Here is a 14,419-nt window from a genome sequence, read left to right on the forward strand (position 1 = left end):
GTTCCCGTAGGTGCTCGTGTGAGGACACGGCAGAAAGCGACTCTGCCCTCAGGAAAACATCAGGCGTGAGGGAGCCGCAGCACTCCCAGGTCCGCTCTAAAGGAGCGATTTGTGTAGGTACAGGAACAGTTCCCGTCGCAGCTCAAGCCGCAGGTGAGGAGCCCCACAGCAGTGATATGAAATGCCCAGGTGTGTGTCACAGGCCTGGCAAGTCAGGCCAGTCTGAAATTAAATTCCTGGGGGGGTTTTAATCCAGAGATGTGCCTGTGGATGGGTCAGTAAGGGCCTTGAGTTCACGCCCATCAGCAGCTGTTGCTTGCACCGTCCCCAGCTCACATCTGCAGTTCACAAGCACTGTCACAATCATCCGACACCCTGCGTGATTTTGTTACCAGTTGCACAGACATTGACTACACAAATTCTGCAAGGCTGTGGTCACTTTTTAGGTGATTGCCACTTTTAAGTGGAGACATAACAAGAAAAAGTTCTGGGTTTTTGCTCTGATTAAATAATTCCATTTGATCCCAGGTACCAGTGAGAATTTTTTCTTAGAAAAAATAATGAAACCTGTCTTACTAACATGCCTTGTCATTCAGATGGGAAGAGGTATATTAGCACTAAAGAACTTGTGTTGTTATAGATTATAAATGAGTCTGTGTTAGGAAGGAATTGTTCCCTGTGAGGCTGGTGAGGTCCTTGCACAGGTTGCCCAGAGAAGCTGTGCTGCCCAATCCCTGGATGTGGCCAAGGCCAGGCTGGGTGGGGACTGGGGCAACCTGGGATAGTGGGTGTTGTCCCACTTAATTATAAACCTTTCTTAATCTTAACCTTCAAAAACATATTATAGTTCTCAAAGTTCACCCTGTGGATCCTGGAATCCACTCATGTGACCTTCAGCACACATTCATGCTGCAACTCGGGCATTTTAAACACCACATATATCTATCTATACATGTATCTGTATCACCCACCCCAGACAAGCTGAGGACACTGTAGCTGCAGGGAAATCCCTTGAATCCAGCACATAAACCATCAGCTCAAACCCAGAATGATAGTGACTCCTATTACCTCTATTTTTAAGCTCATGAAAGCCCATCATGTGAATAGTGTGAGGCATCATGATGTTACCAAATAAAATGGACAGTAAGAACTGTGACTAATGAAAAAAAAAATCAAACTATTTGAATATTTTATGCTTTTGCATTTGTCTCCCACTGTAATTTTTAGCACCTTGTAAGTTTAAACCTCTCTCATAAATTATTTTTTGATCTTCTTGAAATACACACAGTTCAGCTGTCATTCAAGAGACAGTTGCTTGACAGTTCAAAGATGTTATTACCATCAGTTGTAGGGAAAAATTATCTTTTACTGACAACTGGTATTTTTAAGACATTCGAAATGAGAAAAAAAAAATAATTCTCTAGTCTCCAAGTTGGCACAATCAATTTATCAGATCTCACGTTGTTGCAAAAATTATGGGTATTTCCCCTCTGATATGTTATACTGCAGTGTATAAATAGTTTAGCAAAAAGTAGCTATCAAAATCCAAATCGAGTGTTTCATTGTGACTGAAAAATCAGCATATTCACCACAATGCAAGCGAGCTACCTTTTACTCCTCCCTCTCAGGAACAGCTAAGCTCAGAGCAGAAATTCAGGTGCTGTTTGGGAAGATGAATGAATTTTTCCACTTGCTGCTACGTAAGCTGGAACTACAAATCACCAAAATAATAGAATTTTTTCTATTCTAAAATGAACAAGTTAACAAAATGGGCTTAATTTACCTATAATTTTCTTTCCCACGTTTATGTGGCGCATCAGTTGGAATCAGAATAGGTAAGCCAAGGTGCACGTGACCAAGAGCTCAAACAGCCATTCTTCACCAAAACGTGCCATTTTTTCATTCCTCCTGGCTGCAGTGATGGAATGATTCCAGTACAATCACTGAGCTTTTTGACACCTACTTAGTAGGTTTTGAATGGCACAAAATCCTGTCCATGTTTCAGGGCAGAGGTTTTTGCATTGTATACTTTAACTGCTGTTCTGTGATCCCAAAGCACAGCTAATTCATCACAGCTGGAACTCATTCCAGTGCCCCAAGCTGCCAAGTTTTTAAGAGCATTTACTTGAGTTTGCACTCTTGAGTATTACCAATTCACTGCAAAATATGGACTTTTAAGAGGATTTCAGATGCACAAGTATGTTGAAAGGCAAAAATCAGAATTGAAACCCACCTTCAGAATGCAGCTAAATGTGATGAAATAGAACACAATTTCCATCAGACCTACTGGGAAGTGCTGCAGTTTTGTAGAAATACATCCAATGCATAAATACAAGATTAGAGATAATTAGCTTAAGAGCCATTTTGTAGCTTGGCTTCATAGCCGATCATAAACTAAATGTGTCAACAACATGGTGGTACAACAAGGGAACAGACCTTGTGTTGGGGTGGACAACTGTGTTTGTTATGTGGGGCTTGCAAAACAACTCTCCGGAGACCTGGGCCAGCAGTGGACACCTCGAGGCAAAGAGGAGTCAGAATGAAACAAACAAACATGAGGAGCAGTGGTGTAAGTTTAGAAAACATGGAAATTTCTAAGAAAATGCATAGAAAATCTAAATTTATTTCATCCAGGGGTGAGGACACTGAAGTGACCATGCAATTGCTGCAAAAATGAGCTGTTTTAAATGTCTGTGGGAACAGGAAAAGCAGCAATGCTACTCAATTAGCAGCAAGGAAAACTTTTTCTTCAGACATGAGGTAAGTTCTGACAGTCTGATAAGTTCATATAATGAAATAGATGGCATAGAGGTTATGGAATCTCCATTCTACAATGCTATAAAAACAATTATGTGGCAATCAGCTAGGCATGGTTTAGTGGGAGCTGAGCCTATCTTAGGTACAGAGTAAAATAGCTGATTTCCCAAGTTCCTTCCAGTAAGTGCTATAGTAAATCTGTTGTCAGGATGCTACACCACAGACTGGGAATTGACAAAGCACCAAGAACCTTTTGCCAGATTCTCCTACTTCTGACCAGAATAAACCACAGCACTCCCAAATACCTGCTCACACTTGTATCTTACTGTTTGAAGCATTAGTATGGTAAAAATGTTCCTGTTTGCTGCTACTGCCATATCAGAAAATTGCTTCTAGCAGAACGTGTGTTCCCATGGGGCTCCACTTTGTGCTCTCAGATTTTATGGTGTGTAGTGTTGTGTTCTCCCATCATCATGGTTTGAGCCATTAGAGTTACAAGCAAGGGAGATTATACACACAGCCCCCACCCACATGAAAAAAACAAATCTTAGTGCTCTGGCTTCTCAGGTTCAACCAGCTTCTGTGAGTTTCATAAAATAGATAAGGCTCACTTAACTATTGCTATACATGGAATGTAAAGCTTATTTTGCCTTCTAAAAATTTGTATTCTGCAACAAGATTTTCACTATTTCCATCAAGTGACATAAAATGTACTAGTAAATTTTTTATTTTTTTTTTCCTAAGAGAGATGTATGTGGCCAGGTAAAATAAAATAATTTCTTGGAGCAGCACAGCTCACTGATCAAAAAACCTAATGCCAAGTATCTTGCAAAGCCTTTGAAGATGTAAATACAAAAGACTTTTCATGAGCTGGGTAACTAAAAAGCTGTCTGTAGTCAAAAATGCTTTGGAAATTAACAGGAGTAATTACTTAAAAATTTCATTAAATGTCATAAAAAGTTCTTGTCTTGCCTCAGTTTCACAAAAGGTTTTCACAGATCACAGCAAACTGTCCACTCTACAAACTGTATGCCCTAGAACAAACAGGTCTGAAAAGTAAATCACAGTATAAGTTTGTTGACAAATGAATTTGTGAAAAGAACAGTTTACATCAGAAGGATCAAAGTCAGAACCTTTATTAAATGTTCCTTCTCTAAACAGACTGCATTTAATCCCCCTTTCGCATCTGTGATTTCTAAGGCTATTTTAAATACTCGGTTTTACAGGGATTTTCAGTCTTCAGAACCGTCACAAGCAGCAAGTTAGCAGTACACAGAAACAATACAACTGAACTTTCACTGAGTTCTATTCCTGCCTCCCAGGGTGCGTGGAAAAACCAACAATATCTCCAGTACTGGAGTTTTTGCACAGACCCTGGAAAGGAAATAGTTGTCACCAGAGTTTAAGCCTGATGTGCTCTAGCCACATCTCACAATTGGCCACAGCTGACCAGTATTGGTTAGTATGTCTGTCTCTTGCACATTATCTGTTTCAAAAAGGGGACCAAATTTTTAATTTTCATCTAGTGTGGGTCTAATTAAGGCTATTCTGGTATATTTGATACTAAAATACTCTCTGGGAGTCCTTTTCATGAAATCCCATCAGAATTAACATTTTCAAAAATGAAAACATTTATAATAGGTGTTTGAGAGTTGAAATGCTGATGCAGCCGTTGGTTCAGTGTTTCCTGGTCTTCGGGAGCTTTATCACGTCAGGATAGTGTCATCAATCTGTTCCTCGGAGTCAGCCTGCCCAGCCAGCTTCCGCAGGGACCTCCTGCAGCTTTCATTGAGAAGCTCCAGGCTGGCAGCATCCAGAATCTTGGAAACTGACTGTGGAAGGGAGACAGCACCAGTTACCAACTCCTTACGACACACCATTCAAAATCAGGGTGAGTCTAAGTGCCTTACACGCTGTATCAACTGAAATCTTTCAAACGTCCCAAAAATTTCACCTGGTTTTACAATTCCAGATGTGGGAACTATCCAAAAGCAGGTCAGACTTAGAAGACAGGTCTGGAAATGGATGCATGAAATAGTCCATCCTAAATACTCCCTAGCATCACTGTGATCACCCAGGTGACCAAAACAATGAATGATCAGTGCCAGCTGAGGGTACTCAGCACAGGCAAGGCATAAGGGGGTAATGTTAAATGCCTTCAGTCTATTAATGCTGCACTACAGCTGTTGCTGATTTCTTCAGAGCTTAGCATTAGAATGCTGCTGAAGATCTAAATGAAAATGGGCATGCCCCTCCTCATCTATTTCATAGATGAAATTCTATTTACATATTTCCAGCACATTCTGAGGCTGCAGGTACCACACAGATAACAGCAGAAGGAGGTGACACAGCCTTACTACCAACAATTATGTTTTTTTAATATGTCTCATACCTCAAGCACTTCTTCACCCGCTCTCATCTTCAGAAGGTTGACAATAGCCTGGTCACTGTAGGCTCTTACACTGGTGTTTTTGTCTTTTGTGTTGTCCAGAAGTGCTTTGAGAATTGGTTTAATTGTCTGAGTATCCAATGGGGGAAGATGGCTTTTATTTGCCCACCAAATCATTTTTTCTGCAACCAACTTTATGTCACTGGATGAGTTCTGAAGACACTGAAGCAGACAAAGATACACTTACATTCAGATATACCAAGGACATGTATTTAAAGCAGTTGTGGGTTTTTTTTTCTAATTGAAGTATTTAAAACTGTGCTAAGAAAAGCAAGCAGTTTTCAAATCAGAGGTGTACAAGATACACACTTGTTACCAATTAAGTCTGACCAAACTGTGTAAGAGAAGGTCAAAGCTTGAAAACAAGACAATTTTTCAACAGAAAATTTCTAAATACGTAGTTGATGACAGTGTCACGTGTTCATCTCAACTGTCTCAGGAAATGACAATGACCAGTAAGTGCAGAAATGCTGATAGTGTCAGCACCTCTACAACACACTCACTCAGCAACAACAGCCAAGTCAATGTCTGGTTGGAATATTGGGTGCATTTTAACAGTGGATTCCACTTCAAAATTCAAATAATGAGAGTTTTGTATTTTAATCTTAACCCATTTAAAACATGAAAGCTAATATTTGAATGTCAAGTGCATTGTTAATATGGTGATAAAGGTTTTGTGGCAAGTGCAATATTTTATATTTTAACACAATACTATTATATTAATATAGAAAAGTTGGATTCCAAACAAAAAGTCTGCTTTGAAGAATATTGACCTGTATCATGTCAGCTTGGTAGTTTTTCAAGTAAATTGCAAAGAAATGTAAAATCTGAAAATATAACATACTGCAGCATCACTCCTCTCTATCTATCCTTGTCTACCAAGAGGGATATTTATATTGGGGTTTAGGGAGGGCAGATAACTAAAGAAATCAAAAAACCCCAGCCACACATCAAAGAAACAAAACAACCAATAAAGGAATTTTGAATAAAAATATTTAAATCAAAATGAACTGAAAAAGATGTTAATTTCAATGTTCTCAGGTCTGGTGAGTTTTGGTATTTGATACTTCTCTAGCAAAGGCTGTTTGACCTTTAGCAATCATAAAAACCTGACAGCTGCCTCACACTCTTCTCTGCCTCTTTGCCAACTGCTGCTGCAAAGGAGAAATGCATTTATAAGAATTAGACTTGGGATTCAGCACAGAAAGCTCAAAAGCAAATTTCCATGTTAGAGCAGGGATGGCAGTGTTATATTCACAGCTTTTAAGCAGGCTGGTACAGTGATTCTATCTGCACTCTTCCTCAAAAAGAAACATCTAGGTTTTCAGGGACTTGACAGACCTGCCCATGAGTTAGGTCAAACAGATATTCAGATCACACAAGAACACCACCAGATTGTTAACATGAAAATTCTTACCTTAATAAAGAGGCTGGAAAGTTTGGGAGGCAGGTTGCCTCCCTCTTCCATGTGGTATTTCATGAGAAAGCCCATTCCTCTGATGCCACTAACTGCAATGGGGATCTTCAACATAAAGACATTGGTATTATTAGAGCAGAATTCAACAACAGCCTTTAAAACCAAACTCATGGGTTGTCAGTTTTTGTGGAAGGCTAAACCCATCTTTCAAAAGAACAGCACCAATGAAGCAAGAAAACATTGGGTTAATGGTACTGGGTGATACGAGAAAATCCCAGTGCAACCATGAGCCAGAGGAAGTAAGGCAGCAGGCCCCACCAAGCCCACAAAATTCTTACCCCAAGCTACTCATTCAACACCAGATTTAAAATCTTCCTCCTAAAATGAGTAATTTCCACTTCTTGCAAACTTAGTCTGTGAATGAGAACTCTCTAGGGAAACAGGAGTGTAATTTACTCCAAATGAAAGCTACTCTGCACTAAAATATTACTTAATCTTCATCTCCCCAGAGATCAGAACTCAAAGAACCAGAACAGTTGTGTAATTTCACCATAAAAGCTGCATTTAGCCAAGGGAGAATCTTCAGATGGCACTTGGGGGCTTTTGTCCTGGTGGGTAACACAGAATTTGTTCACACACCTTTCAAAACTGCTCCCAACAAGCGCTTGCAACAGCACTCCCCTGGCTGTCGGGCAGGACTCACCCTGTCGGCCGTGGCATTGCTGATGATCATCTCCTGGACACTGCTGTAGTATTTTGGGGAACACAGCCTGCCAGGAGCCACGTTCACAGCCACAGAGAGAGCCAGGCTCCGGCCGTGCCTCACCATCCAGTCGATGCCAGAGACATCTGCTGCAGAGGAAAGAACACAACAATGGTAGGGCTCCTGCTGTCCAGTCCTCTTCATCTGAGAGGCTCTTGGCAGTTTGTCAATTCACTGCCATAAAATGAAGTAACAAGCAGCATCTAAAACAGTGCCCTGCTGCCTCCATTTCTCCCAAAATGACATACAGACAGAGCTAAAATGCAGCACCTTTTCCAGACAGGAACACCACCTGGGCAGGCAGGGAAGCAGACGCAAACAAGGGACTCTCTTGTTCAACTCAAGATACTTCTGTTAGTTCAAAATTAGGCAAGCTTTGACTCTAATAAATTCGTAAAAGTCATCTATAATCTATCTAACCAGCCAACAGACTTCCTTTTTAATCCCACAGGGGAGAATCACCCATAACACACTCAAACACTGGGGTCCTATAAAACTCATGTTTTTTTCTAACTTAGAGGCAAATTAGTTAATTCTCCAAAAGCATGTGAAGCCATCAGATGTGATGCAATTAGCATCAGCCAATCTGAGATCATAGTGCTCTTCCAAAAGGTGGGATGGCCCTCCTGTCCACCCTGACTGAACATCCTGTCATGTCCAACTGTCCTCATGTCACCAACAGCAATTACTCAGCCATGCTAGTACTTTTATCAAGTCAGGTAACAAACCCAGAGAAAAAAGTCTGGGCAACCCCAAGTGACAACCTAACCTGTGCTTCCTGCAGACCAGAGTGCATGAATTAAGGGCAGTGAGCAAAGAAAAGCACAAGAAAATACAGAGCAGAGATTCAGTCACAAAGTTAGCCTGAATCAATGGCTGAGGAGGAATATTCCCTCCTTTCAGAATCTGTTCCAGTCCTGTACACAGCTTCACCTACCCAGTAAGTGCTGGTGGAGAACGGTGCTGAGCTCGTCGTCGGACAGAAAGGCGCATAGCTCTGCCAGGCAGCCAGCCGAGGCCATGCGGGTGGCATCCTGACAGGGGATGGGAGAACAGAGAACATGGCTTGAGCTCAACACACCCCAGAGACAGGCAGCAAGAAAAACAAGTGTCAGAAGATGACAGGAAATAAAGAGGAGAAGAAAATAAATAGTAGTATTTCACTCCTACTCCCTGAGGATTTCTTTCAGTTCACATGGTTTCTTGTATGTAATGGAACATAAAACCAAATCTAAGATCAAAAAAAGCCAGCAGAGACTGAAGAATTGCAGATCTTATCTAAGTACTGATTTGTTAAATGGAAAAGTCATAAAGATGGAATTCAGTGTTTTAAAATATGAGTTCATAGGTGCTTAGTTTTGGTTCACTTACTGTAAGAATTATTTCTAGCCATCTCTGGATGAGCTGATCTCTGACATAAACTCTTACTACTTTTTATTTAACACTTCCAGGCTTTTGCTATTTTGGCTTCCTTATGTGACCATCCCATGGACTGTCCACTTCTCCCCCAAAATTTACAACCCAGTGGGAATGTTTCCATTTTTCTACTTCTAGCATGTCAACATATGCATGTCTGTTGCAAGAGACTGACATAAAAAAGAAATTATTAGATGATTAATTTAATCTCACTCACGTTACTGTTGCTATCTGCTATATACAGAAGCCCCTATATTAAACTTAGAGAGCTTCTCTCATTGGAGAAAGATCTGCCATTATCTGAAAAATTCTCACACAGAATGATAAACCTTACCTGAGAGGCTACAAACACATCTGTGCATACAGTGAAGGTACCACAGGCTTTCTCCAAGATAAAAAGCAACCCCTGACTGCAGAGCTACCTGAAACCTGTTAGTGAGGAGCTGTAGGTCAAACCCACGTATGCAGTTGCCAAGGAAACATTAAACTGGAAGCTTTTCAGAGTTACCAGGAATCTCCAACTCTTCACTGTGACTACATCATTAGTAATGTTCCCAGAAGTTATTTTAGATAGTAATTCTGTTAGAAAGTTCAGATTTTAAATGTAAGAGCAAGACTGTGTGCAGCAGGGGACCTTTGCAGCTGGCTGAAGCAGTACCTCATCGTGTCCCAGCATGCCCAGCAGCACTGTGCTAATATTCTTCCTAATTGCAGCATCTACTTTTGCACCAGCTCCTCGTGTGACAAACCGCAGCGCTTGCAGCATCGTATCCCTGGAAGAGATCACATTCTACAGTCAGACACTGACTCTCCCACGCCCTCCAAGAGAAATTTTGCTCTGGATATCTACAGATCCTTGCACAGCAATTACACTGAGATGCCTTGCAGTTTGGGAGAGTGATCCCTTGTCTGCACTGCTGGAGACACCATCCTAGATAGTGCTTCCATATTTCTGTCTAACACAATACAGATATTTTCTGATTGTTCAACCATTAAAAAAATTATCATGGCAGGAATTTGCTATCTTAGGGATCTGTGCCTTTAGGATACAAGGACGGCTGCTTTACTTCAGGTCAGACTGACAGTCAATACTGCCTTTTTTCTGAAAGTGGGCTGCTTGGGGATGTGCAGGAGAGGAGAACTGGGCAGACCCCAAGCACTCTTTCTCCTAAATACTCTCACAGCTTACCTTCTGACACAGGAATAATCCCCATTCTTGGTTTACAGACCACTGCTTTCATTAATACATGCATCTTACTCTAATTGAGGGTTTTGTTTATTTATCCCAGCTCTTTCTTTCATCCTCAGTAAGCAGGAAGGTCTGAGCTGTCAGCTGCAGCTCACCTGATGGCAGAGTCATCGCTGGAGCGAATTCCATTCAGGAGCTCCGTGAAGAGAGGATCCACTTTGACATGGATGACAATGAGTTTCCCAAGAGCATCGGCAGCTTTGAGGCGAACAGCGCGGTTTGAGTCCTGCAGAGCTTTGGTGAACGTTGTTTGCAACTGAGGCAAAAACGGTTTCAGAGCAATCTCAACCTATTCCAGAGTGGAAGAAGGGCAAGTGTTGGGTCAAGTATTAAAGAGCAGCTAGAGATCAAAGCCTGAAAACAGCATGATCTCTTCTATAGCAGTTTGTTATCAGAGAGCCCTCGTTAAATCTTATCGCATTACTAAAACAGGAAAAACGTGAAATAACAATTTACCACAAAACCTTTGACCTTTTCCAATCTAATCATCTTTTCTTCACACTGAAATACAAGGGTAGCACTGAGAAATTTTACACTATCATGAACAGCCTTTTGTACTCATAGCACTAAATAAAAGCTCAGCTCTGTTCAAAGATACATAAGATGTTTGCACTTAACAATACATAAAAAAGGAGAGATTAATTACATGGTGGGTTTTAACCACTTGAAAGTGGGATCGGCATTTATCAATATTTCTAAGAAGCCCAGTGGTTCAGCACTGGGGGCTTTTTTTGTAGGCCAGAAGCTGCTGGAAGAATGCAATCCAGTTACAGTGCTATTCCTACATATCAGATCCACAGCAGCAGGCATCCCAGCTGTATTTACATGAACAGCAGCAGATATTTCTGAAGGTTGCCATGGAAAATGTTCACAAACCACAGTCCAAAACTTTGAATCTTACCTTAGCTAAAAGAAGGCTTAAGGTTTCAAGCAGAGCCACCTTGACATTCCAGCTGAACCGATCTCCCAAGATTCGAATGAGTGGCCCAGTGATGCTCACCACAGATGGTTTGAGAGCTTCAGCAGAAGTCAGCTTTATAACCAGCCCTAAGGCCTTTGCTGCCTCCTCTTTCTGTTCTGGATTACCAGTTAAAACACCTTCCCGCAGCACCACAAGTATGGAAGTCACTCCCTGTCACGAAAATCAGATAAGAAAGCTTAGAAGCTAAGATGCAAGAAATATGTATTTTATTTTTGCTTCTATTATACACCAGATGCACAAACTTGGAGAGTCTCTCTCAATTTCCTGTTGACCTTCAGCTGCCTGATTCCACATTGACAGAGCTACTTTTATTTGGTTTGATTTCATGCCTCTCCGCCTTACTAAGCCAGTTGCTATGAGAAAAGTGGTGGCAGCTCAGGGAATTTTTAAACCAGAGAAATTTGGCACAGAAGTCCAGTGTCACTCCCCCACAAAAAGCAGCCAGCAACCATAACTTACATGCATAACAGAATTGTCAGAGACTTCATTGCAAGAGGGGTCTTCTGTAGGGTTACTCAAAAGCTCTAACCTACAAAAAGTCCTCCAATATATAGGTTTGGGGTGCCTAAATAGTCATTGCTTCTAGTAGCTGTAATATCAATCAGCTCTCCCCAAAGGTGGGTTATTGTGCCTGTGATGAATCCATGCTCATTCTGATCCTTTACCTTCTTAGGAATACAGAATCCTGGCACATGCTCGCCCTTGGCTTCATTCCCTACAATCCGGATATCCCTGTGCAGGTCCTCAATGAGAGCAAGCTGGTTCCCAGCATCTAATTTCTGCAGGAGAGAGGGGTAAAACAAAGATCAGGCAACATGACATCCATGTATCTTTTGTGCAGTCTTCTCAGGCCAGGCATTACTCCTGTAACCTTTTTAAGCTGCCTCTCACCTTGGTGATGGAATTAAGTGCATCCCAGCTTTCATTCAGAACTACAGGGTTGGTGTCATTAAACAGGCGAATCAAGCCTGAAACTAAGCTCCTGAGATGCCCAGTGTAGTCTGCTTTTGTCTTGGAGCAGTAGATATTCAGCATGACAGCTGCTGCCTGTCTCATGCCCAGCTCAGGGCTGCGGGTAGCTTCTAGCAAATCTTCAGTTATAATTCTTTGTCCAACATCATCTTCCACAGAGAGGATCACAGACTGGCAGTTTGCCATCTCCTGAAGAATCCAAATTAACTTTACATTAGCTCTCAAACAAAACAAAGCCAAGTTTAGCCCCAGGTTTCTCCATGTTATCCCACTTGCTAATTGTTTCTCATTAAAGAGCTGATCACATCACCACTGAAGGCTTGACTCAGTCCTGGTGCAGACACAGGTATGACCAATTCTTAAACAAGTGGCCAAACTCTGCTGAACTGATCACTGCAGCTGGTGCAGGAGGGCTAATTTACAAAAATTAGAGTAGCTCAGTCTTCCCCCTCTTACTCACCCATGAGAGACTGTGAGTCTTGTCAGATAACATTCTTCTGATTTAGGTTGTTTAATGCTGTGCATCACAGCACTAATTACAAGCATGTCTGTGGGTACATTAGAGATCTCCAGGCAGACCTGGGGCTAGAAGCTGATCTAATGGGTATCCACAGCAGAAAGACAACAGGACCCTGTCACTCATTCCTAATTCATCAACTGATTATGAAAATGTCTGTCCACAGTCATAACTCCAAGATGTTCTCTGGAGTCCAAACACCAGATGTTTTGGAAAGCAGTACAGGAGAAGTGCAGCATGCAAAACAGGAGATTTCCTCCCTGCAGCCCTTTAATCCCTCAGTCTTCTACACCAAGAATAAACACAAAGTTAACTAGACTTTCTGGCAGTTCTCCATGAATAAGTAAACTGAGAATTGTATCTTGTAACAGGCCAAGGAGACTTTAAATGGATACAAATAGATTTGGAAAGCATACGTTTTTTGACTCACAATATGCCACCAGGCAAAAAGACTCATCCTGGAGAAGCTAATGGACTGAATTAAACATGCAATCTGTGAATCTAGAGAACACAGATTCTGGGCTGGGAAGTAAACCTGGTGCACTATCTTCAGGCAACCTGTCACAACAAAGAGCTGAGCTGTGCTACTTGCCAATTGCTCTTCACTGGTGCCCAGCTTCTCTTTGAGTGCAGACATCATGGCAGGCAGGATGACACTCAAATGCCGTGTCAGAGCGTCCCCTGCCACTGAGGAGAGGAAAGCCAGCACCCGGGTGTTCACTGGAGGGGTAGTCAACTACAAAAATAAAAAATAACACCAAAAAATTGAGAAAAGCAGAAAGTTTTTTTCAGAGGGAGTCTCACTTTCTCTGCAACATGAAATATTTATGCATCACAAGCCAAGTAACAATGTTTTGAGCACAAAATCATAAGAAAATGTCAGACTGTGCTCTCCCTTTTGCCATACTGGTCCAAAGAAAACTGGCAGCAAGCAGAGGAAACAGCACAGAGAGAAAGTTTAAAATTTGTTCCCCGCTGTACCTTTGGCACCAAGTAAGGCAGCACCACACGGCTCTTGACAGCCATAACTTGTTTAAGACCATCCACAGCAAAGTCAGCTGTCTCTTCATTATCCTACAGGGAAAGAGAAAGAGACAAACCTGAGAAATGATCTGTGACACACCAAGTTAAGCCCTGTTTCAAGGGACAATTTTCCATGTCATCATAAAAACAAAACCAAGTCCTTCTACTCAAAAATGTTCTCATATTCTCATAGCACCTAGCAAACCCCATCTGATGTGACAGATGTTTTCTTGTCACATCAGAAATATTTTCTATTTCAGGCATGGTGGCCAAGCATGCCACTTGGGTGACATTGGGTGACAATGGCAATTCCACCGCAGAGCCGGGTGTAGCAATTCCGAGGCCTAGGCTTAAGCCACAAGATCTTCCCTTCCACTGGTTAGGATGACTCCAGGAGGAGACAAAATACTGGTGCCATTCCATGGAAGGTCTGCCACTACAATCCTCCTCCTCCTTTAAGTTAATTATTCAAAACTTATCCCACAACATAATTAATCAGGCTGTTGACTAATGCTGAGCAATGCTCACCAGCTGCTTCAGCAAGAAGGGCAGGATGTCTTCAAGAGCCTGATGGCCAATTGTTGAGTGCAGCTGTTCAAATGTTTTGGCAGCAGCCTCTCGAACTTCTTCCAGAGGGTCACACAGTGCTTTTCTCACTGTAGGAACCAGGGACTCGGAGAAAAGCAGTACCTGTAGATGAAGAGATAAAATTACAGAACATCTAAAGCACAACAGAAATGCGTATCTCAGTAGTGACGAATGCAGAATTTGTACAACTGAAACTAACTGCAGTTTGCTTGGAATAATATTGGATGAAAAGCAGGCTCCATCAGCACAAATAGTTGCAGTGCTCTAAGGCTACCTAGTGGAAGAT

The 14,419-nt window shown here is 41.7% G+C and overlaps 1 protein-coding gene across 2 annotated transcripts in view; it reads right to left on the reverse strand.

Annotated features, from left to right (window-relative positions):
• Positions 1 to 3,862: 3,862 nt before the first annotated feature.
• GCN1 (GCN1 activator of EIF2AK4) overlaps positions 3,863 to 14,419 on the reverse strand; it is a 38,076-nt gene continuing 27,519 nt past the window's right edge. Inside the window, exons 46-58 of one of the 2 annotated variants that reach the window (XM_015643778.2) lie at positions 14,074 to 14,235; positions 13,504 to 13,596; positions 13,115 to 13,258; positions 11,925 to 12,194; positions 11,699 to 11,812; positions 10,953 to 11,183; positions 10,147 to 10,340; positions 9,461 to 9,575; positions 8,324 to 8,420; positions 7,327 to 7,472; positions 6,624 to 6,728; positions 5,150 to 5,368; positions 3,863 to 4,589 (exon numbers count right to left, since the gene is read on the reverse strand). In XM_015643778.2, coding sequence (XP_015499264.1) covers positions 4,464 to 4,589; positions 5,150 to 5,368; positions 6,624 to 6,728; positions 7,327 to 7,472; positions 8,324 to 8,420; positions 9,461 to 9,575; positions 10,147 to 10,340; positions 10,953 to 11,183; positions 11,699 to 11,812; positions 11,925 to 12,194; positions 13,115 to 13,258; positions 13,504 to 13,596; positions 14,074 to 14,235 — 2,016 coding nt within the window. In that variant the 3' untranslated portion in view covers positions 3,863 to 4,463. Of the gene's footprint in view, positions 4,590 to 5,149; positions 5,369 to 6,623; positions 6,729 to 7,326; positions 7,476 to 8,323; positions 8,421 to 9,460; positions 9,576 to 10,146; positions 10,341 to 10,952; positions 11,184 to 11,698; positions 11,813 to 11,924; positions 12,195 to 13,114; positions 13,259 to 13,503; positions 13,597 to 14,073; positions 14,236 to 14,419 lie in introns of both variants that reach the window. The other variant, XM_015643777.2, reaches the window with a different exon arrangement.

Source organism: Parus major, chromosome 15, assembly GCF_001522545.3.
Source record: "Parus major isolate Abel chromosome 15, Parus_major1.1, whole genome shotgun sequence".
In the NCBI taxonomy this organism is placed as follows: Eukaryota; Metazoa; Chordata; class Aves; order Passeriformes; family Paridae; genus Parus; species Parus major.